Source organism: Alligator sinensis, unplaced genomic scaffold (assembly GCF_000455745.1).
Source record: "Alligator sinensis unplaced genomic scaffold, ASM45574v1 scaffold991_1, whole genome shotgun sequence".
NCBI classification, from domain to species: domain Eukaryota; kingdom Metazoa; phylum Chordata; order Crocodylia; family Alligatoridae; genus Alligator; species Alligator sinensis.
Window position 1 is genome coordinate 130,769 of NW_005842335.1, and position 25,399 is coordinate 156,167.

Genomic DNA, 25,399 nt, shown 5'->3' on the forward strand with positions numbered 1-25,399 from the left:
GCTCTTCCTCCCCAGCACCTTGGTCCCAGGGCGAGGGCAGGAAGTGTTTGGCGCTGCCCAGCAGCGACCAGGGGCCACCTCCTCTGCAAGGCATGACAGGCAGAGGAGAGGAACCTACTCAGGACACCCTAGAGAAGGAAACGGTGTAAAAAAAAATAAAATAAAAATAAGGAGTGCTGAAGCTTAATTGCAAGAAACCAACCCTGCAAGGGGGACCACAAAAAGGAAGGATGTCATGTACTGCTCTCTAGAGCCCCCCATATTCAGGGAAGAAATATTGCACAGATGCCAACAAAACGAGGGGAGATGTCGGCCCCGAGCAGAAGGGAGCGCCCCGAGCGTGGAGAGGAAACCTCCCCAGGGTGGGGTAGTTTGTTTGACCTTCCCACACGAACACTCCCAATTAATCAGCTCCTTGCACACTGCCCAGCCCAAATTCAGAATGACTGTGGCTGCAGTAAGCACATAGCTATGGGTGTAGGAAGCCAGCAACATGTGTCCAAGCCGGCCATGAATAACCAGTGAGTTCACAGTCCGACTCCCCTCCCCAGGGGACACGGGTGCTGTCATAGGGCAGGCTATTCCTGGTCAGCCACCAGCGCCGGCTCCCCACCCTCCCCTGAAGGAGCGTTAATACCTTGGCTCACCGCAAAGCCCGATCAAGTTAGAATGGAAATTTCAGGCCCTTTATAGCTATTAAAGGAGCCGTTTTGCTACTGCAGAGACCCTAAGTGAGGATCCCAACAGACCCAGAAGGGAGGCCGGATAGCCATGCAGCGGTCAGACAGGGAGCATAGCAAGTCAGGCACCCAAAAACCCCCAAACCCGTCCAATCTTCAACTCCCACCAACAGCAGAGGGATTTCAGAAAAGGTCGAGACGGCCGTGTCCGACTTGACCATTCCCAGATTTAAAAACAAAACCCAAAGGCGCTTTCTGTGCCTTAGTTTTCTCTGCTGTGGAACGGGAGTAACAGACTGCTTGCCCTGCACGGGGCTCGGCTGATGTTTGGAAAGCACGTTCAGCCCCTCGGATGCAAGAGGAGAGAAAAGCAAATGTTCCTTTAATTACGTGAACGAACATGCCCACAGCGTGTCAGACTCCCCGGTGGGATTATTTGCAGTAAAATCTGGTTTTATGCCTCTCTCTCCTTCTCATGGGTCCAAGTCACCTTTTCTGAGGTAAGGGAAGCAAATTTTACTTTCCAGCTGACAAACTCCTGAGTTCTGGGAGTCACTGAGCACCCACCCCTGCCCCATCAGCGCCATAAGAAAAGTCTTGCATACCAAAATGCTGCCCAGAAGGATACCTACATGATTATTTTTTCTGCCCAAAGCCCCAGTGGCAACTACATAAGACATCACTTGGTTTAGAGGGTCTTTATTTCTGGTGCTGGTGTGTTAAAAGTAAAATATTAAGATCCTGAGATGAATGCACTGGCAAGTCCTTTGCACATCTCCCTTTGTCAGTGACCTGGAAAAGATGAAAAGCCCTGCTGCAGGCCTGTGATCTTTCCCAAGAAGATGACACCCAGAATACAGAGCGCATTTGTACCAGATCAGGACACCGCTAGTACAGGTCTAAAAAAAAAAGCTTAAATCCCACATCTGATATCCGACTTGCACCACTTCTAGACTGGTGCAAACTCCCATCCATGTTTTGAACTTGGGGAAAGCAACACACACCCCTAAACCCTCACCTGACTTTCACAAGGACAGGGGCATCAAATGTTGCCCTCTGCACCACGGAAAATCACCCCCTCGTTACCCTGATCATCTGTTTAGAGAACAGCTCCGTTTTCTGCATCTGAGCCCAACACAGTGAAGTCTTTCAGTGAAACAATGGAACAAAGGCACATGGATGTCGGGGACGGGGGGGAGTTTTAATGCCTCCAACGCTGCATTTTAAGCCCAGAATTTATTCCCAGGGCTATGCAATCAGAGAGAGTCTTTCATCGGGAGGAGGAAAAGGCAATGTCGAGCTTGGCAGAGACAAAGCATTTCCTACAGCTTCCTGTTTGCAGCCAAGGTCCATTTGAGTCCAGAGCAAAGCCCCGGGCAAAGGATGCTCCAGTGAATTGCACACTCAGAGTGAAATGCTCGGCTCCACTTCCTTTGGGGCCAAAGGCAAATCACTTAATCTCTCTGTACCTCCGTGGGGGTGGGGGTGGAGGGGAGGGTTATAATGACAAATATATTACAGGTTGAGAGATCTTCCGATGTTGTTACACAGGCTGGGACCATTCATGCCCCTTGGCTAGCTAACATGCATATGCCTCCGACGCGAGGCATCTGCCCTGACGTACCAGTCCACTCCCAAGTTCCTTAAATAGGGATATTTGCAATCGTCACTCTTCTGGGAGCCCATCCTGGCTTCTTTGGGCGCTGAAACTGCCCAACGGATGGTATCACCGGGTTATCCAACACGATAACAAAAGAACCGTTTAACTTCCAGCAGCATCTAGGGTTTTCATTGGATCCAGTCGCCAAGTCAGATCCAAATTTCTACAGTCCCAAAATCGTACTGACTACTCGGACAATGGGAGCACCGCGCTGCCCTGGACACACGTCCCCTGTCCATGCAGCAGCAGTGGGGACAGCGATGCAGGGGTGTGCCCCTTGCTGCTGCCGCACAGGCAGGGGACGTGATCCCGGGGCAGCTCGCCGCAAAGCCGCCCTTCCCGCTGCAAGAGATGCACCCACAACTTCCAGCTGCGTGATGTATGGATGCGGTGCACGAATATGCCATCATGACAAGCAAGGAAGGAAGGTGTTTCATTCACACTCCGCCACCTTCCCAAGGTGGTACTATGCAGCAAGGGGATTGCAGCAACAGGAATCGCCACCAACGCTGCAGCAAGAGTTCGCCTTCGGCTGACGGCGTCTGGTACAATTACCCCACGGGGGTCTGTGCCCCGCACTTACAGAATCTGTGTTATTCTCACCTGCAATGAAAAGCTATGGCTCAGCCCTATAATCACAGATGATTCAGGGTTGAAGAAAAGGAGGTGTGGGGGGGGAAAAAAAAAAAAAAAAGGTTGAGGTAGGCACGGGGCTCCATAAAGCTATTTCAGTCCCTCCCAGGTTTCGCTCCGCAGGAGAAGGCACGTCGTCTTTCTCTGCAGTCCTCTCTAGAAAATACTCTCACGGCAGGATGGGAAGTCACCGTGAGAGTGGCAGATAACAGGGGCTAAATATCTCAGAGCCGGCTCAAAACTCTTGGGTCTGCTCAGATCCGCATGTGGAAATAGGCATTAGTCGGGATAGGAAAGGACATGCTCTTAAACAACAATTTCCACGTTCCTGGTTGTCTGGGCCTATAAAACAAGCAGAAGCCCCCAGTTTGGGAATGCAGCTTTCCTGCAGTCCACTTCATCTCTCTTGCAGGATAAAGGATCAGCATCATCACCATCAATAATAATAATAATAATAATAATAATAATAATATGCTCCCACTGAGCTTCGGAGATTTTAGGTGGCTTGAAAAGGGGAAGCGCACAAAAACGCCAAATCTCTAGATCAGCTGTTGATCGGCTTCGCTCATTTTGAAAGGAGACTAGAAATCTTGCCTTGCATGGATGACTCCCTTCATGTGCACACCCAACTCAACTGAGATCTCTCCAGGATTACAAGGAGGTGCTTTTCCCGACCACCACCCACCAGCACGGAAATGCAGTCAGGACCCGATAGCTTTTTCTTGGTAATTTTCCTCCAGGCTCCATCTGAGCTTTGTTCTTTTTTTCCTGCTGCCTAGAGATCCCGTGGAGCCAGACTTCGACCCATTAAGCAGAAAAGCTGCCATCCCAAACAATAAAGGTAGCCATTTGAGATGAGCTGGCCCCAACCCCTATACAAGTGACATCTCATCTCTCCCTGTTGGGACTTGGACATGCTGCCACCTCTACTGCAGCCAACAAGTTCTTTGATCAGTCAACGCTCCTGCCCTTCTGCACATGCAAGAAATAGCATGCCAACGCTGAGCTATTGTGTGGCGCTGCATGTGGTCAGGTCACCTGCCTGGCGCTCAGCACTCTGGAATTTATCATTGATACCGAGATACATAGGGAGATCCTGTTCCTGCCCAGGAGAGCATGCAATCCAAACACAGCTTCAGGGCATTATGCAAGTTGCTTCCGTTCACCACCACGGAAAAGCAAATGCTCCGTGTTCAGTCTGGGGTTCCTATGAAAACGGTCCGGCTCGCTTGCTTAGTAAATGCAGTATTGCATTCTGCAAATGAAGCCGAGGCCGCTCTGCAGGAAACAAAGCTCTTCCGTCTCAGTGCGTGCGCTCCCCGCCCCGCGCCTCCTTGATTCTTGCAGAACACCCCATCCCCACAACTGCTTGGTGCCCTTTGAAATAAGATGCAGTGAAGAACAAGGGCCTTTGGGAAGACTGTGTGCGTCACCATTTTGCACCTTAGACCGAGTTAGGGTACAACATCCCCAGCTCACTGACTCCAGATACTAAGTCTTTCCAAGATCCTTAGCTATGGTAGTCAATGGTTGTCTTTGGGACTTGGCATTTTGCATCTCTCTCTCTTTTCAAGAGACCTGACATCTCCAAAGCTCAGCAGAAGCAATCCAGGGGTAGGTATCAAGACACCGATGTGTTAACAGATCCTTCTGTGAAGGCATTTAAGCTTTCATAGAGAAGAGTGACTGTAGAGATCCCATTGCTACGTACCATCACATCCCCAGGACGACTCAGAAACACTTATTTAACTACCCTCACTGTAAAGTATTTCCTCCAGGCTTGAGACAGTCTCTTCTGTACCATCTGACAATTCCTGACACCAGCATGGGATGCAGCATCCCAATATCAGGCTTCTCCAATGTCAAAGACATCATTAAAGAAAACCTCCCTCTTCCTACTTTTCTGTTTATACATCCAAGGATTTGCCTCTTGACACCTCTCCATCTCTAGCCAACCAGGACCTCTAAATCCTTTACAGTCACTGCTCGCCAGGATGCAATCCCCAATTCGGCAAAAAAAAAAAAAAAGTCTAAAAAATGAAATGAGGTTTGATTGGCAAGATCCATTTTCCATAAAGCCAGATCGACTAACGCTAATGATATCTCTACTGTTTCTCAATCGAATCCTGTATTAGCTTTTGCATTGTATTTCCATGGACAGATGCCAAGGCCAACCAGCCTGCAGCTATTCAGCACAGGACATGGCAGGTCATTCCACCATTCATAAAATCGTAGAAACATAGGACTGGAAGAGGTAATTTAGTCCAGGGGGGCCAACCTGTGGCATGTGACAAGTGGCACAGGCAGCTTCAGTGCCTGGCATCCAGCAGATCGGGGAGGGGACAGGCAGCACGGCAGCTGAGATGGCAGGAAGCAGAAAGCAGAGGAAAAGATCAGTCAGGGAGCAGAAAGCAGAGCAGCAAAATGGGCAGCAGAAGGGGATCAGCGTGGCAATTTGTGGCAAGCCTGTCCAAATGACTGGCCCCCACTAATCTAGTCCACCCCTTGCACCAAGATAACAATTATACTTCTGCCATTAAAATTCAAGGCCTCTATCATATCTAATGAGATCAATATTCCCCTTATCGGGCCTGCTCATCCCCACATACGCGAGTTCCCTCCCACCATAAATCTGGCATTCATTTTCTCGGGAAGGGGGGCTCTGGCCTCAGCACCTGCAATGAAGCCCACTGGTCCAACCAGTTCCCACTCTTGCCTCCAGTCCCACCCCATGACGGACCCGTGAGAACGAAGCCCCCTTCACTGCCGTGTTTCCTGCAATTGCTGCCCATATTTGCCATATCTCTGCATGCAGACAGGGGGGCCAAAAGCACAGCGCTTTCACATCCCAGCCTTGTATCAAATTGCTTTTCTAAACTGGGCACTGACATTTCCCTGCACCAACATCCCTCCCTTTGGGAAGCCTCAGTTACCAGGGCTGCTCGCGCTGGGTCTAATTATAGTGACTGCTGTGCAAGGAAACGAAGGGGAGACGGTAGAGGGGAAGGAAGAAGGAGAGAACAGGATGGTGAGGGGCATCCTACCTGGCTGGCCTACATTGCCTGACGCATTTCAGCACTACCCAGGCCTCTTGGAAGAGGGAGTGCATGGAGATTTGTATTATCAGACGGCTGCTGGAAAGAAGATGCTGGGATAGCTGCAACGTGCGCGCCGGCGACACTTCTCCCCGTAGAAGTACGATTCCCGTTCTCTACAAGAAGGTTTATCGCCATACGTTGGAGATGACTGTTGAATAATGTGGTGGTCAAGCCACGATGGGGTTGTGCAGAAATGTTGCGACGACCCACAAAACCGTAAATGCCCGTCACCACGGAGTACAGAAAAGCCATTTAAAAATAAATAAATAAATTTCCATTATATATTTTATCCATCCACCACCTCCCCAGGGATTGGAGAGACTCTTAGAGATCTCCAAACAGACCTCCAACCCCTGCCCTTCCCCATCACTGTGGATTTCGTGGAGCCGTGGGATTTTGCAAGAGGGGTTGTGCAAAGAGACGGGGGGTAATGACGGAGCGGGCTGGGGAGACCGCGCGCCACCATTGTGGGGCCAAGTTGCCTGGCTCTGCATCCATCTTTAGCATAAGGTGCGGGGTCCACAGCAGCAGAAGTGATACAAAGGGCCATGATTTTAGGAAGTTGGAAAACCACAGCCCTACACATACACAGCACTTCTTTTTCACCGGAGCTCCTTTCTACCTTCCTTTTCCTTACAGCTTCAGCATGACATTCTGTCCACCAACAGTAATGCTTGCACTGTCCAACAACAGTAATGCTTGAAGAAATAAAACACCGAAAGGGAGAAGTAAATCACCGCCCTGTACTTTCCCTTTCCCCAAGGACTTGAGGACATCCTAGGCAAGGCTCTCAACAGGACTTTGGAGCCAAGACCCCCTCCCAGTTTTGATGGAGCCGGGGGAGGTCTAGGGATCCCCAAAGCACAGACCTGGTTTGCAAAGCTCATAGCTATACATGTCTCCATCGAGGCTCCAAGGAGCTACCGGGAAACCGGGATGCACCACCTACATCTCAGCCAGTCGGATGACATTTGAAACAATTTCCTGGAGATGAGAGAACCGCGAGAGAGCTCCGAAACTGAAAGCACGGGACGTGCTCTGTGGCAGGACTCCCCCAATCCCAGCCTCGCAGACTCTTTTGGAAAGAGATGGAGATGAGGTCTTTGCGGGAGCGAAGCCCAGGGGCCCGGTCCATTGTGTGCAGCATCAGCTGGAGCGCCTGCCAAGAAGCCAGGAAAATTGCCTTCTCTTTGGGGACTGGGCAAGTTCTGCAAACACCACATTTCTAGTATTCCAGATGGTGCTTTAGAGCGAGACAAAAATGGGCCAAAAGTTTGCAAAGATAAATTCAAGTTTTTGAGCCAAGAAAAAAGGTCAAGAGAAGCATCTCGCAGGAGGCGCTGAATAAATGTTTCCATTTAAAATCTCTTTCCCACTGAGCCCTAATTTAGATTTTTCTTTACCAGAAATAAAAAGGATTTGATATAGTTGAAGAAAAACAGCTTAGAAAGGGAACACGCAGCAGAGCAAAAGCATAACTCCAAGCCGCAGTTTTATTAAGTGCCTCGAACAAAAAAAAGGTATGAGACCCTTGCACAGAGTGTTTCGAGCCTGGTAACATCAAGGACTTTCTTTCCAGGGGACCCTATATTAACATCCTCTTGTGCACCACCTACAAAGGTACGTTTGGGAAAGCCAAGGGAGGGAGGGAGGAAGAAGCACTGAGCAGCCCATAGAAAAAGATCCTGAAGATGCAATATTTGCGCTACGAGCTGCATGGGTTAAATGTATTTGTTGCTCTTGGTAATGGCTTTTGGAGGAGGCGTTTTATAGAACCAGTCTTTCAAGGGCTAGAAAGGGTTCTTCCACTCTAATTAGGAAGGGTATCTTCTCTAATTTGTCTCTGCATTTTTTTAAACGTAACAATTCAAACACAAATTGGCTCGTCCTCCACAATCTCAATGGCTGGCACAGAGTTTGTGAAGCTCCGCTCGCTCCCGTGAACGTGCAGGCTCCAGGGCTGGGAGATCCCCAGCCGGCAGGTATTTGGACACGTAAAGTAGTAGCGTCACAAATCCAGGGCTCCCTGGCTGTCACAGCCGGTTGGAGATTCGTAGTAACACAGGCTAGAAGTCGGATCGCCCTGCTCCAAACCACAGGCCTGGCTGCTCGTGCCAGAGGATGCCCTGCATTATGGGCCAAGCATGCAGGACAGGGGGCCCATCCATGCACGCTACCCATTTCAATAGCGGGGGTTTCTCTACAATGCAGAAAGCCGGTTCCCTGCAGGGAGGTACAGAAAGCAGCAGTCCCACCTGCTTCGCTGCCCTGCCTACCTGCAAGAAGATGGGAACTCCTCTCTCATCGCACACGTACCCACAGACGGCAAATCTTCCTAAGGATTTGTCCTCTATTTCTTACTTCAGCAAGACCTGGGGCACGTTCCTGAAGGACTCTGCCGAGAAGTAACACTGCAAGTTAAGAGGCAAGAGTCTTTGTGGGTGATATCCTGTATTGGACCAACTCTGCGGTTGGCATCGACATTGGAAAGCTTTGTGGTACCGTAGCACCCTTCTTCCAGGAGGCCGAAAGCTCACCGATGTCGGTACCAACCGCAGAGTTAGTCCAATAAAGGTATCGCCCACAAGATTTCTTGCTTCTCAGGCATCTCCCAGACTATCATAACAACATCGTCTCAATACTATTGGAGACAAGGAAACTTTCCAAAGGCAGGGCTTAAAATCTTTCCAAATCTCAGACCCACTTGGGAAGCCTTCCACAAGCTTTAAATACGCAGAAAGACCAGATCACAGGTGCCTCCCATCTGGAAGATGGAGTTATGCTGGGTACCACCTTCATAAATACTTGTGCTTGCACCACTTCACACACGAGTGGGACCATCTCCCAAGACCCTATCTCCACATTAACGAGGGCGGATGCAACATGGGCCAACAGACTCGTGGTTCATACGGGGAACGGTAACTTGAAGAGGCTCTCTCCCAAGAGTCGAGTGGAACCAGTTGCTGCGTTGTGCGGAGGTTTGCATTACACAATACACCACGGCGAATGACACCGCTATCTGATCATTGATGAACATCACGGGCACAGCGGGGTCCTCACGCCGGCTCTGACACGGACTTGCTGTGCAATTTTGGGCAACTCATTTAACAAGTGGAGAAACCAAGGCCCTCGCAGGTTAATCCCTGTGCCTCACGGAAAGGTTGCGTACAATGCAGCCTATGATGCTAAACGCCAACGAGGATTTTCCCCCCCCAAACTCAAGTCTCAGGGCCTTGTGTGTTTTTGCAACAGGGCGCTCTGGATTTATCCCCACCATTGCCACAGAGCTCCAAGGGATGATGGTTTTCCGGAAAACTGCTGCAAAGTCCTTAGTGGACCCTGATTTGCTTCCGTATCAATAATGAACTTTGCTTTCAAGATCCAACCGAAAGCACCTGTGGTAAGTTCAGCGAGTAAAGCATCACCTCCCCCTAAAATGAGAGGCTACCACAAGGTTAGACACAGAAACATCACTAGTTTTTCACTGGGGCAAGTTGGCACCAGCGTGCTGACATTTGCTAAAACCTCAGGCAAACTGGCAGAGACCCTGCAGTACCAAAGCAGCCTCCTCAATAGAAAGGCGTGAGAAACAGGCACACGGAGGCGGTTGCAGTCTCCCCCGTTGCCTTTGGGATCTGGGAGCCATGCAGAGTCCCGGCACTTTACAAGAAAAGGCAAGTCCATGTTCCCGTCCCCTCCACCTCGTGCCTTCAAACACCAAGATGTTTTATCTTCGTCTGAAATGTGAAAACTTGGGAGCGGGTGGTCAACGCAGCCCATTATCCACTCACTCACTCGCTCCTGTCCTTCATGATGTTTCCAGGGCTCGGATAACCGGATCCAATTCGAGCTCAGCAGGTTTTATTTTTGACAGTACTCAAAGGGTTCGGTTACCAGGCTTGGAGAGGAAGGCTATTTGCTCAGTTCTGGGCTGGACGGGTGGCGACAGATGCTGAATGCGCTACACGCAAGCGGACAAGAGCCGTCGCTGCTGGAGCGGGCAGGACGGAGCCACCCTGCGCCTGCAACTCGAGAGGGCTCCTGTCCCGGTTCCCACAGCCTCGCTTTTCTTCCTGCCATTCACTGTGCACGTTCATCAGGGTTAAAGCAGAGCAGAAAACAATGCAGAGGTGATTATTTAAACCAGTGGCATAGCAGGCAGCCATAAAAGAGCCAGAGGCTCACAAATGCTTTAAGGTGACTCAAGCAATCTGTCTAATCTGAGGAGGGCTTGGAGAAAAGTGTCCCCTCTGATTAAAAAGCCCTTGCCTAGACTTGATGGATGATATAAAATGCCTCTTGTTCTGCTTGGAAAAGAAAGACCTTGCTTGCCTATTTGAACTGGGGTGGATAAAAACAAAAGGGCAACACTTCCAAGCTTGCTCTTCTCCACCTGCTGCAGCCTGCAAAGGTTTTAAACGATACTAAAAATCAAGATACTAAAATGTTCTCCCAGGCTTGCAAACGATTTTGCTGCTACCCTAGAAGGTGCAACCCCAAAGGGAGTTTACCAGGGCTCTTTGTCCCTCCACGTGGGACACCGAAAGGGAGCTTTTCCCCTCCATATGCTCTCTACGGCCAGAACCGCCCTGGATGGGGCGCATCTCACCGACACAAATAGCAGCTCCAGATACCACTCGCCACTGCAAACCCTGGCGATATGCTGCCCCTCTCATCCCATTTAAAGTCACAGGTCAGATCTCTAGAAACAGATGACCAATATGTTCACAATGTTTCCCTAGGATTAAGTCTGGGCACCCTTCAGAGTACACGTTCGTCACGGGGTCAGGAAGAGACACGTCAATCCCCAAAGCATCCAGAGGAGAATATACAGTGTCCGCCCCTTAGGGGCACACTCGTCCGCATGCTAGGACTGAATGAGGCGTATTTCTATTTCAATTATAGGACCCGTTCCCAGTCTGTCCCGGGCGAAGGAGGATCGGCGCACAGACACGTTTGCTGTGGAGACGCAGACTGAACGACCGCTCGGTGGGGGGCGCGGGGCCTAGAGACCTTGGGGACGGGGTGGTATGCTAAGCCCTTTGCTTCGAGGTCGCTGATCTGAAATTGAGATAGATAGATAGATAGATAGATAGATAGATAGATAGATAGATAGATGCTGTCATTTTCATAGGAGCAAGATGCACAGAGCCGGAAAGTAAGCACCACCCCTGAAGGTTAACAAGGATTCCCAAAAACAAGAGGGACAAAATCCTCCTGCAGACTCTCGTCCTCTTGCACACGCTAAACGCCATCTCCATTTGCAAGTTTCCTCCAGTTTTGATAGCTCTGGTTAAATGCACGCGCAATCCCCGTCTAAAATTAGGCTGGAGAAGGTAGCTCAGCTTGTAAATGGCACAGGGTTTAAGCTGCTGCAGAAAGGATGGTGGATGTGTGTCCCCGTCAGTCAAATGTCAGGCCGAGAAGTATCGCTGTATCAAACACCATTGTCAGCTGTCTCCTTGAAAGCAAATGTGGAGTCTATTCTCAGACCTGCAGCCATTAATAACCAGAGGTTGCTGTCAGCAACCTGCAGCCTCCCCCTCCTCACCTCTGCTCCCACGCACCAGCGCCTCATGTTACAGCCCAGCACAGAGCTGCTTAAAATAAGCAGCAGACCAATGGTACCGGGACACGATGCAGGAAAATGATGGAAACCTGCCGCGTTTCCCTGGGGTGGGCCCAGCACAGCAATGCCGGCACCCTTAAGAATAGGGACAGAAGTTGCACATGAACAGGTATAAGTGATCGGAAACCGGCTCAAAATCTGTAACGCGGCAGAAGTTCAGTGCACATAAACCATTTTCAAAATGTCCGAAACCGGTTTAAGATAAACCTGGATGGAGGTAGTATCAGATTTAACTGATTTAGGTTAAATCGGTTTAGTGAACTTCTGTCCTAGTTCCCCTCCAGATTCAAGTTAACTCACAGTCCCCCAGCATCCCAGGATGTTTTGCACCTCCCCTGCAACCGCCCGCCCACCCCTTGCAGGGTGGGTGGGCTAGCCTTAGCCCAAGCTGTCTGCTCCAGCCGAGTAGGGAGGTGCGCTCTAGCGCCTCCCGGCTTCTGTCCTGGGCCACTGCAGGCAGGCGGCTGCATTTCCAGAATCAAAAGTGAATGTCCGTTCACTTGTTTATCGGCTCAATCCCTGCAGCTGAGACTCACCTGCGAAGATTGAATCGATTCAGCCTCGGTTTTTTTGACCGTCTGTACTCAGCCTAAGAAGGAGACTGTTGAATAAAGCATGAGCTTGACCATTTCATCTTGGTTACAGATGAATCACAAAGAACTAGTATGCACAGAGCCAGAGCATTCTTGTCACAAAATCACGGAAAACGAGGGTTGAAAGCAGCTCAGGAGGTCGCATCTAGTCCAACCCCCTGCTCCAAGCAGGACCAGCCCCAACTACATCATCCCAGACAAGGCTTTGTCTACCCGGGTCTTCAAAACCTCCAAGGACGTACCGACGGGAAGAACAGGAATACTGAACCAGGACCCCTCTGTCTTGCAAAAAGCCCCGAAGACATCAAGAATAAAACAGAGCCTTTGTAAGACGCACGGGGCTGGTCTCTGAGCCGTGACACAGGGTCCTTGCACAGAATGAACTGCAGTTGGACAAGGGTGTAAAGGACAGCAGAATCTGGCCCAGACATTTCTGTCAAGCATTAAAAAAAAATGAGAGGGTTTACGCTTTGCTTTACTTTAGCAAGCCAAGACACCCAGGTACTTTCCAGGGCCTGCTCCTTCGTTAGAAGTGGGAACCAGAGGGAAGGGGTAACTGCCAAGGATGCGCTCAGACAGAGCTGGGGAGCAGGAGATGAAGGGGTGCTTGCAGGTTTAGGGCCCAATATATTCCTGCTTAGCGGCGCAGCCTGGCACAGCTGGAAGAAAAGGAGACGTGTGCTCTTCTTCTGATCTTCAAGTCGCTAGGAGACACCACAGGTCCCAGCACAGGTTACCTTTAACGCAGCTATCCACGGTCCCTCTGGAGTTTATACAACCATCACAAGAGCCAGGGCATGGGATGGCCCTGCCCAGCCCACTGACATGTTTTTTCCCCTGGATTTGCACGACACAAACAGTAGAGGAACAGACCTAATGGATCACAAGATCCACGTGGATTTTTGAGAACCACTAGATAGGTGAAAAGAGGGTGACGGGTCTGCTGCCTCCATAGCAGCTCGAATCATGTTCCCCCCTTATAGACCGGCCCTTATCTATTTGGATTCTGTCACCCCTTTCTCTGCTACACTGAATACCCCCCCACTATCAAACTCCTCTCCCCCATAAGCATTTAGGAGACCACAATCAGGCCACCCCTTAACCTCCTCTCCCACAGTATTTGATATATTTAGAATAGGACCGAGTAACGTTTTAACACCCAGGATAGCTAAACACCGAAACACATTTACCAAGCCTTGCGGTGGATTCTCCATCCCTGGAAACGTCATTTAAATCTCAGTTGGATTCCTAAAACTCTTGCTCTCGGTCAACTTTTCTCAACCCGTGAGTCACGACCCAAAAGCGAGTCGCGAGACTATATGAAAGGGTCACGAACAACAGTTTTTAAAAATGGATCAACAAACTTTAAACATGGATTCTCCTTAAAAGGAAAAAACAAACAAACGAGGAAAACTGTGGCTTTTCCCTTGTAGGCTTGCAAAGTTGCAGCCTGCGAGAGGTTGCTTGGAGCCCCTGCCCCACATGCTGGGGGCAGTGGGTCAGGAGTGAGGGGTACCAGGTCAGGACTAGCCATTGATGTTTACAAATGGGCCCTGGGGCAAAAAACGTTGAAATGGGTCAAATGGGAAACCGTCAAGAGAGGCTTCTGCCTCTGGCAGCCAGCACAAGGCACCTGCACCCTGCAGCCGGCACCTTCCCAGGGGGGACTTTGGGACCAGAAGTACCCAAAAAGCCTTATTTGCCCCAAAACCTTCTCTGCCTACATCCTTAGACCAACACGGCTACAACCGACACCCTGGGCACGCTCGTAGCCGAGATCGCTGCCAGCCCTCCGAACTCCTAGAGGCTCCCGCTGCCCCGCCAGACCTGGTGTCAACCGCAGGCGAGCCGAGAGGCAAGGTGATATTTGGGCTATGATCGCTGAAGCAGAGGAATTGCAAACCCTGGCAGGATGGTAAAAGAAAAAAAACCCAAACAAACAAAAACCAAAAAGGGAAGGTGTGCGTTACAAATAAAGCTAATTTTTTTGTCCTTAATTCCTGCCGTGTCATTTTATCCCTCCGCGCGTCGTTACTGAGTGAGGATCGTCCATCTCAGAACAGGCAGCTTTCTCCCATCCCCACGTCACGCTGTTCGGTATGCCATACGTTAACCCGTACCATTAAGTAAAAAATAGAAGGCTTTTCGTATATCCACAAGGAAAAGCCCTGAGACTTTCAAGCGGACACCTATGCTGTGCATCAGAGTGTGCACAGTTTTGGTCTTTGTCCCGCTGTTGCCTTGAGAAAGCTCGGCGCATCCAGCTGCACCACTTCCCCGACGCTGGAAATGAAAGAAAACTGAAAGCTGCTCTTCTGGCTGTACCGTGGGGGTGAACTCTGCTGAGCACTGCAAACTCCGGGCATCTGGGAAAGCACGTGATCAGCTGGGGAAAGGGGAGGTTTCTGTTGCAACAGGTGGCTTGTAGCAGGGATTTCACCCAGTATGGTGCTTCCCCTACTTATTACCTAATATAGTAAATACACAAATCCATTATATGCTACGGCAGGGCCTGTATAGCCCGGCCCCGATAAACAAACCCAAGAGAGAAGGAGCACGCAGGAGGGAGAGAGAAAATCCAGATCCGAGGGAAGCCTAATTTGGTAAAGTTTCCGAATTGAGCCGTCAGGCCGGTTGCCTTGTTGTGGCGAGAGCTGGGAAGCTGCCACATCCCACGGCGCGCTGTACTCGTGCAGAGAGGGCCGGACATCTCCCCCAGCAAAGTTCGGTCACAAGAAAAAATGGTTTTCATTAAAGTCTTCTGCAGAAACTTTTTGTACAAAACCGAGACGTGGTTTCAGGCGTCGGTTGAGACAAAAAGACGAATGTGCCACAAAGCGAACGCTTTGTGAGAATCACTGAGCGCAAAGCCTGGCTTGTCGGTCCAAAAGCAGTTTTGACAGCAAATATTTCGACCAGCCCCAACGAATAGGGATTTTCATCTTCGCGTGCACGCCCTGCGGTTGATGTGCTAAGATTGTGAACGTGTGTATTTTCACATGGTAATAGTAACACCTGGTCCAATTCATAGCTGGGTTACGGCAGTGATAAACCTGGGATGTATAGCTAGTGCAGAGGAGAAATAAGGCTGCTTTTTTACATTTGCAAAGTGACACGTGTTAGCCGTGTTAAGGGGTGAAAATCAGACGTGTGCTAACTCTGGACAAAGAAGCAGCGCTGGCTCTTTGCTCTTAGAGACTACAGCCAAAAAATAACTATGTCCACGTCCTCCCGTTACTCATCATCCTACCAGGCACTGGAGATCTTTCCGCAATTAGTGTCAGCTGAATGAGTAGCACAGCGAACTCCGAGCAGGAGGGAGAAAGCAACAGTGCTACTGGAGGGATGCATACATGACTCTTCCAGTGGCTAAATCAGAAATATCTTCCATCAGCAAGGAAACATTCAGGATTTGGCGAGCACCATTGTAGGCTCTTACAGCTGCAGTAAGAGAGGGCTTTGCAACAACGATTTGCACAGCCACACAGGCAAGGGTCCAATTATCCAGACATAGGAAGTGTGCACTTAAAACCAAGCCTTGTCTTGAATGCAAGTATGCCAATGCACAGCAGGCTCTCACCTGACACAGCTCAGCAAGGAGCTATGCCATGCGGACTGCAGGAAGACTACTGACGTGGATTTGGGGTCAGATCCAGAAAAGGATGGTCTCCCAACAAGGCTCATCAACAGAAGCAGAACCCAGAGTCCTTAGCGCGCGCGCCCCAATACAGGGCTACGAGAGCATGAGCCAGAGGACCCTTTCCTTCCTCAACCACATCCACAGCTCATCTTGCTTGTTGAGTTTCCCCTAGACAACCAGAAGCTACACACCCAACATATAGCAATATCCATATGAAATAGGAGGGTTGGGGGCATCCAGACGCCACTGGAAGAGGACACAACATCCAGACCTAGCAAGCTGAGGCTAAAACTTTATCTATCGTGAACGTCGGCAGACTCATGGATAGCCTGCCCACTAAATTCCTCCCCGTTGGGAATGTCTACATGTGCATCTCAGTGCACCTAAATTGAAAGCGCATTAGCTTAACGCGCATTAAGTGGGTTTAGGCAGGCATCTATACGGGCAGGTGTTAAAGTGCATTAACACATCTACATGTGCATTAATGTGCTTTAAACTATTCGCGCCTACATTTGATACCTGCATTTTTAGGTATCAAATGTAAGCCCGATTAACCCCAAATCACTATTTTTAAAAACACATTATGGGCGCACACGTGTAGACATGCGCCTTAGTGCACCTTAAATTCAGGCTAATGTACCTTAAAGCACCCAGTGTAGACATGTCCATTGAGATCACTTGAGCAGGTTTGCACACTTGAAAAACTAAACCCAGAATTAAACATGCTTTCCTCCTCCCTCCTCCTCCAAGAGAAGTTTCCCCTCACAAAGGTTCCTATACACAGGGCACGGGGTAGGAAGGCATCAATTCTGGGCTGATAACAAATTGTACCTTCCAGCCTTGTGCAACACAACAGGAGCAGCCACAGAAAGCTCTCTCTCTCCCTCACTCCTCTCATTAAAAAAGCTACCCATCATTAAAGACAAAAAGGTGAAATCGAAGTAGGAAAACACCCTAAGGCATGTGCATTGCTTCACAAAACCTGAAGGAAAATACAGGGAGGCAAAAATGCAATCACTCAGATTGAAATTTTAGCAAGCCTTAATGTTGTGTGATCTTTTGCCCTTCGTTCATATGCATACTACATCACCAGCTAACCACCTGGGTTGTCCCGACCACCCAGCCCATCTTCTAAACTGCATGCGAAAAGCCACTGGGCTACAGCTACAACGATAGGAAAAGGACAGATGAAAGAGCTATGGCCATAAAGCAAAGCTGCGGGGAGCTCGCTTAGCATGTCAGTCCCCAGAATGGTTTCCAGTTTACCCAGTCGTGCTTCAGCTCTCCAGTGCGTGGGGGTTTCTGTGGGATTGCACGCTGAGAACAAGCTAAAGGATTTACATCGAATCCGAAAGGCAAGAAGGCAACAGACAATCTTCTGTGCCTTCTTCAAAGTCATCAAGATTTTTCTTTTTGGAGGATCAATTTAAGAGTGCCCTTCATTCAAGTTAATTATTCAAGTTAACTATTACAAAACAGACTCCCTGGTTGGTACCTAACTCAGCTCGTTTAAGTATTAACCATCCATGCCTTAAGTACCAAATATTAACTCTTCGGCAAAAGAGCCTTTTAAGGGAAGCATGCTCCCTAGGCAGTTTGGGGGGTTGTGGAAAAAATCCTGCCTTAATTAGGTTTAGGCATTTTAAACATGTATGGTTGTTGCTATAATTGACTTGTTTAAATTGCTTACTGCTTTACTCTCATTAGAGTAGAATAAAGTACTCTATACTCTAAATGCAGCATAAAAAAAAAAAAAGAGCTTTATCAGAAGACTGCTCAGCTCTTGCACTTGGTGTAATAAGTCTACCACTCGGGACCTGGCCAATGACTCAAGGCCTCCTTTTCCAGGTCATTTTTACAGGATATACAGTAGTAACCTCTGTGATTCCCATTCTCAGCGTCTTCCAGAGGTCAAGAAAGGGAGGAACCAGGAAAGGAGAGCTTAGGTTTTAGCTAGGTAAAGAAAGTTTGACAGCGGGTTTTGTTCAGCTGTTCAATAAGCAAAATCCCACGTGCCAGACCAAAAGACAAACCCAGAGTGAAGAAAGGAGAAACATCATTATGTGGTATCAGTGGTGAGCCTGCAAGGAGGAACTTCTAGAGGACACCGGCCCTGCTTGGAGCAGGGCTTGGGCTAGACGTGGCCTGCGGAGCTCCCTTCCCACTCTCGGTTTCTATGATTTTTTGACACGGCGCAACCACCTCAGCAGCTGTTACAGACGCTGGAAGAGCAACTACAAGAGGAACAAGAAGTACCGAGGCATCAAGCAGCTGCAAGCTTTAACCATCAGAGAGCAAGAAAAGCAGAGGCACGAGCTGAGCAACATGGAGAGCACCATCTCTACCGGGGATGTCTTTGCTGCAGAGTGAGCTCAGGTTGCTGGCACCCAGACCGACGCACCCATCGCCATCGGTCCTGTGCGTGAGCCACCAACCCATAAAACTCTCTACAAGTTACTATGTCCTTGCTGGTGTAACACTGCCCCGAGTAGGCACCACTAGGGCTCCAGACATCCATCCGCTCCCGTAAATAAAATAAAAATAATAAATAAAAAATAAAATAAAAAATTTAAATTAAATTGGTAAACATGCCACAGCGGAGGTCTCAGCCCATGGTGCCAGACAAGCCGGCTACACCAGGTTCCCAGTGTCACGAAACACAAGAGGGTTTGCAGGTGGATGGGACAACTCTTGAGTAGAGGCCAGGTTATATACACGTTCATTAATGCGCAGTAGTTACTGTTAGTTGAGTGCTTGCTTAATGAAGTACGAACTAAATGTGCAGTAATACAGTTACTGCGCAGTAGCGCCAGAGCATGTTTTTTAGTGACGCTTACTGCGCAATAACCTAATACAACTGTGTGTTAGTGTATCAGCACGGCTTTCCCCCGGCACACTACTGCACTTTATTAGGCTATTGCGCATGGTTACTAGGCTACTGCGCATTAAGTGTCTTGTGTAAATGTGCCCGGCGCGGACATGCCCCTAGGGCCCTTTATGGCCTTCCTTGTCCTCTTGGCTGCGATGCCGTGCCCTGTCCACTCCTAACCAGCAGAGAAGAGTAAATCCGTGTCCTACAGGTGAAAGGTGAAGGTGTTTCCTGAATAACCAATCCCTTTAGCCAGTCAGCAGCCTCTGTGGGGCAATTTTCAATTGATCTAGAAAGTCAAGAATCCTCTTCCATGCTGCCTTGCTATGTGGGAGACATGCACGGTACATTTTAAATATAAGTGTGCCTGAACAAAGTTTGGAGGAAGAGAGAAAGATGGACCCAAAAGAGCAGTCTCCCAGGCTCTCTGACACTTCATGCATAAAGGACGGGCCAGGGCTATGGTCCAAAACATTATGATCTCTCCAGGGGCAGCTCTGGCTTAAACTTTCTTTAGGCAAGGAAACCCGAGATGCACCAGGGGAAAAATATTTCCTTCCCTCCCTAAACCAGTTAGTAAGAGGAAAAATACCCTCTGAAAGGGAGCAGCCCTGTTGAACCAGCTCTTCCCCATGCCCAGTGTTTCCCCACACTGTATGAAGTTAGCCCAAAAAACAGACAGAGACAAAACCCTGCAAACCAGCACTTTGCAGAAGCTTGGATCTGGGGTCAACCTCTGCACCTGGTCCTTAATACACATGCATTTGGACCAATAGGTCCGAGAGAGCCTTATTCAGGGACAAGTGCAAAAGAAGCATCATGATCTTAATAGTTTTGCATGCAGCATTTGGATCACCTACACCTGCAAAGGGCTCGGCAATGTCTACCAAGACCCACATGGCAGCTTTCAGACTAAGGTCTCATCTGGGAAAATACACCACTGCCGTTCTCGCTCAGTGCCAATGCCACCTGCTTGCAGTTGGAAAGGAGGAAGAAAACACTGACATTGGGGAGATAAGAAGTTGGCAATAGCACCCTCAAATGGGTGATGGGACTGGTAGAAAAGAGGAGCAGGAGGAGGCATTTGGCTGAGCTGGGCAAACCCCATGCATAATATAAAGTAACAGTATGCTGCATATGCTCTGGGAGCCATTCAGAGCCGCAGCTCACCATCTGATAACATTCAAACCATCATTTCTATTGCAAGCCACAGGGCGTTGGGTTACTGCCCTCCAAGGCAAATGAGCTCTGCTGGGAGAGACAGGGTGGAAATAGGAACAGGCGCCCAAGGAAAGGAAAGGACGGCTCATGTGCACCAGCCCCCGCGGGGTATTTAAAGAGCATTCCTGGAGACTGACGCATGGGTCATGAGCCTGAGGCTTGAAGTGGGGGATGGAGATGACCCGTAGACACTTTGCTACAGGTGACAAGGAGAAATACAAAGCCTTTGGGTGTTTCACGCCGAATTCCTCAAAAAAGCCAAACAATTTTTTCAGCACGTCTCAGAAGCGCTAGAAACCAGGAGGAAAACCAGGGAGGAAGGAGCATTGGGGAAAGAGCGTTTGAGCTTCCTCAAACAAATCTCTCCCAGGGAAACCACAAGGTAATGGATGTGGAAGAGATCCACGTCCCTCTCTCCGCAGCCAGGGAAGGACCGTTCCCCGAATGATACCGTGCATCCTAGTTTTCAAACAGTTTCTACTACTCCGCACCCAAAACCAGTTATACTGCAAGGAAGATGAAAGGCAATGCCGTACCGAGTCAGATCCAGATCAGCCGAAGCAAAGCTGACCAAAATCCCGGACATTTGATCATATTTTTTAAAAACCACCCAGAACGAGATCGGAGGATCTAAAAAGAGGACGTGCCCGGGAAAACCTGGACATATGGTAACCCTAGCAGTGAGCCTTCTCCAACAGTGACCAGCCTCCTAACTTCAGAGGAAAGTGGAGCAACCTCACATTAAGCAGACGTGGAATAATCTGCCCCGTATTAAGTCTCCGACTAATTCTAATCTTTATTAGAGTTTAAAACCCAGTGGGAGGGCAAGGGGAACGCTGTTCGTGATCGCTCAGGGAGGAGAGGGTGGTGCATGCACGCAATCCTGCATGCTGCTCCCCACGCCGGCTCTGGAGCGCAGAAGATGCCCTTTGGGTATAGGAAGCAAGACAGAGGCACGGACAACAGCTAGGAGCAATGGAGGAGAAATGCAACTGGAGCAGCAGCTGCCCGGTTCCGCTCTCGCTGCAACTTATGCCGAAGACGTGTTTGGCAGCGTGGAGTCTGCTGCAACGGACCAAATGTGATCACTTAACATCTGACTGGCAGGGAAAGGCAGGGCTGGGCAATCTCTTCGACCTCCCTCTGGTGCCCCAGAATATTTCACGTCCCCCTTTAAAGTAGCAGTGCAACCACAAAACAAAAGTTCCCCAGACCAGAAATGGGAACATAACAGTCCCACAGCCACATTGTGGAAAGCAGAAACAGAACAGCAAACATCTGCAGTTTCCCTCTGCTCGTGCCTCCGCTCCTCAGCAGGAGTATGCTACTCACCCCAGCAACGGCTGCAATTCAGCGGCAGCTGGGTGCAGCCTGCAAGGCACAAAAGGCTCCAACAGGAGCTTGGCCGGAGCCAAGTCGTGGTTAAAACTGAGTCAGGATTTTGCAATCTGGCTGTACAGATGGAAGGAATTCCTAGCAGTAAATATAAGGAGGAGCGGGTGCGAGGTCTGCTTGTCCACATCTGGGGTCTGTTATCCACGCATCATTCTGGCAGCCACCACCGGGTCAATGGGGCAAGCAAAATCCAGCTCCCCTCCCGAGTGTCACTTCCATTATGTAGCTGACTCAGAACTGCCCACGGCTAGCAACGCCATGTCAGAGATGGAGAGGCTCGCTCCCAAAGGGTGCCCTGGGACCAGGCAGGCATTCAGAGGCACTGGGCAGAGAAGGACGTTCGTGTGCTTTGCTGCAGCTCCCTACAAAGAGCCTTTGTCCCAGGCTGGCTTGCAGCACAATGAGGTTAGTATGACAAGGATCCAGTTTGGAAAGCTGAGCACGGAAGAGGGGAGGGAATACAGTGGATGTGCAAACGCGCATCTCTCACCCATGTAACAGGGGCCGCACATTCAACGCGAAAGGAGGACCTAGGTGCTATACAACGGAGCCATCCAGGATGTGACCAAGACACCAGCTAAGGAGATGTGGAGCCTATCTTCTCTAGATTGCTCATTCACATAATGCAGCAATAAGTGATTCAATGACTTTTGACGAAGCGATGCGACCACCTCAATCCAGGGCCAGTTGTGGAGGACTCCACATCACAGACCTGCCCCAACAGGGAGGTACCAAGGACGGGTGGAGACTGTCACTTGTCCATTGCTGGGGTGGACTATGAGATGATGCACTGGTAGGACTGTACGGAGGGCCTATCTATGCACCTGGGCTCCTGCAAGGGCTTCAGTGTCTGGGTGTGCAAGGCACATACATTTCCTCTGCACTAAAATTCACTTACATTTGTAAAGGAGGTGGAATCACAGCTCAATCCTTGTATACTCGAAACGCCGCCCGGGGAATGACGCTCCCTCCCAGGTTTTGCGAAACACTCTGCTGCCCCGAACGCACGCAGTTCGGGGCCACGTAAAGGTACATGGCTTTCATTTGGGGGCTACGGCAAGTCTGTCATGTTTTCTTCTAGAGAAAGCAAAACAAGTAGCACGCTGAGCTGTGTGAATAATTGAGTTTTTCAGTTCAGGGGACAATCTGAAAGAAAAGTCAAAAAGATTTTGGTGACGACTGAACTGAAACAAGCTTTTTTTTTTTTTTTTTGGCTGCTTTTCCTTTTTGGGTTTTTTGAACCCATGCACGGGGACAAAAAATGAAGAAATCAACTTTAGCCCCATCTGCAGAACAACAGAGGTGGGGGCGATTCCCTTTTCACCCACCTGGTGGTAAGGGCACTCACCCACTACGTAGCAGACACCGGTTCAATTCCCTTCTCCGCCGAAGGGGACTTGGTTTCACCCTACCCATATGCCAAGACAGCATGCGAGCTACCAGGTTATAGGTCGCTCTAGGGTGGGATGCTCATCGTTCACTCCTGATGAAGCCGTTGCACTTAAAGCGAAATACTGAAACGTTCAGAGAAAAAGACTCTCCACGCCAGGGACTGGCAATGTCTTGGAGCAGCGGGTCATTTTAACAGAGCTTAGCTAGGAGCACGGGCTGCTTCCAACACTGCCCATGCCAGCGCTACCATGGGAGCACGCCCTGCGGTCCTGCCATTGCTGCTTCTCCCCACCACCCAATTGCCACGTGGGTAAAGACCCCCACTGCAGAAACACAGCTGAAGTTCCCCCCTCCCCAACTCTGTGGCTAGATAAAATAGCTCCATGCACCATACCTAGTCTGTGGGCACATCTACACGAGATGCTTGCTGCACATTAGTCCAGTAACACTGCGCAGTAGCACATCACGGCACAAGCCGTTATTAGGCTTGTTATTAGGCTAATGCACAGTAAGCGTCACTGAATAACCGTGCACCAGCACTACTGCGCAGTAACTTTAGGTACTGCACATTTAGTCAGTACGTGATTAAGCGAGTACTAAACTAAATGTGCAGCATCTACGGCTCATGAATGAATGTGTACACCAATCCCTGCTCTATTCTGGTAGTCAGAAACGTCCCATGAGACAGGAGACCTTGGTTCAATCCCTAGCCTGATGCAGGCAAAGAAGGGAACAGGACCCAGGCATCCCAGATAAGTGCCTTGCCCCGCTGGGCTGTTGATATGAGGGAAACCGCACCCTACTCCAGGGGGAGGTGGGGGGTGGGGAAAAAAAAAATCCGATGAATTATTCAGCAAAAAGTAACCTAATTTCACAGGCCGTTTTGTGACATCAGATCCCATATTCTTCAGTGAATACATTATTCAGCACAGCCCCAATCCTGTGGCCCTGCTATCCTGAAGCTGTCCTAGATCTCGGCGAGTTTTCTCGTAGGAGTCTCAAGTTTTGAGCAGCATGCACGACGAACCGAAGTGAAAGGGTTGCATCCAAATCGGTGACACTGAAGATTATCCTGTCTGTCTTTCTCCCACTCAGACACAGGCTCTTATTACCACCAGTGTTTGGATAACAAACAGAATTGCACACCACGAGGAGCATCCTGTGTTGGTGAGCACAGCAACGTGTGCGTCATTCTGATCACGACCTGCATTAACATGGTGCCTTCCAGCCCCGGACCCCCGCAGACCGGCTGAACTAGAGAGGGTTTCATCTTGGCTGGATCTCCACCAAGAGAGGTCATTTCTGCCGGCACACGGTTGCTGGAAGGAAGTTACTGCAGTAGTCCCTGCCTTTTCAAATACTCTGTGCAATCCATCCTGCAACCCCCTTAATAATCAGTAGCACTGCTCTTGCAATTCAACACCCCTTATGCTTGTCCTGGGACAAGTGCATTCTGGGAATTTGGAAGTACCCACCTTAAGAACTAGTGTCCAGTGCTTTTGCCAGGGATGGGAACTCCAAGGTAAAAAGGCATTGCAGCATTTTGGAAGTGCCCACCCTCATGCATTGTGAACCATGCCAGCTGAGGACTTGCTCCCAGATGTTGCAGTGTAGTGGTGCAATGAATCCTTTTAGCAGCAATAGCAATCGGGACTTGTGGTAGAGGTGATATCTTTTATTAGACCAACTGGGTTTTTGCAAAAAACACCAAAAAAACACCAAAAACAAAAAAAAAAAGTCTTTAATTTTTTTTGCAAAAATCTAGTTGGTCTAATAATAAAAGATATCACCTCTGTGATGAGTCCTGATTGCTTTTTCCTCTAGGTCTTTAGCAGCAATGGGCATGCAGAGATACCAGATGTTTTACAGGCACTGCAAACTCAAAGTGCTCTACCTCCCGGACCTTTCCCCGACTCTTTCCATTTAATGTAGTAGGAGCCCTATGTAGTGAGTCTCCGCAGCCACAGACCATCTGGGAAAGGAAGCAAGTACCTTAAATCAACGGAAACCTGAGCCGGGCAGAAGATGGTTAACCCAGGCAGGAATTTGGCCAGAACACCCTTGAAAGGAGCGGTGAGGTCAGAAGTCAGGAGATTGGGTTTACATCTCCTCCAGGAGAGATGAATTCATTACCGTTCTCCGTCAGCATCAGCTGGTGGAGATGACACCGTGTTTGTCTGTCTTGGGCACCTCAATTGAATGCAAATCTCAAAGCCCCACAACTGCTTGCTAAGCAAACAGACATGCACGTCTGGAGAATTTCTGCACATCCTGCTCGTTTATCTACCTCTCCCGCAGTCTCATTAAGAGGACACAGGTCACACAGTTCCTTCAATTTAATTAAATTGAAAGAAAAAAAAAAAAACCTTTAAAAAAACCACAAAACAGTGTTTTAAGCCTAACAAGACACTGAACTGAGCACTGTCCATCCACAAACTTCAATATTTACTATCTAGAGCAAATTCCTTCATAACAGAGAGGAGGATACGATCCATACAGACACTATAAAACATGACATTAGATTGCAGTCCTCTGCTCTAGAAGCCTTTAGCTTTAAAACACGTTGCCAGCATCTTGTGATAGGGAAAG

General features: G+C 49.4%; 1 protein-coding gene across 14 annotated transcripts in view; it reads right to left on the reverse strand.

The window, feature by feature from the left end:
* The window catches only part of BIN1 (bridging integrator 1), a 117,008-nt gene that overhangs the window by 66,672 nt on the left and 24,937 nt on the right, over window positions 1-25,399 (reverse strand). The window contains exon 1 of one of the 14 annotated variants that reach the window (XM_025210102.1): window positions 6,941-7,074. The exons of the other annotated variants lie outside the window; for them this stretch is intronic. Within the exon in view, the coding sequence (XP_025065887.1) occupies window positions 6,941-6,976 (36 nt within the window). The 5' untranslated portion in view covers window positions 6,977-7,074. Of the gene's footprint in view, window positions 1-6,940; window positions 7,075-25,399 lie in introns of those variants that run through there. 14 annotated transcript variants of the gene reach the window in all.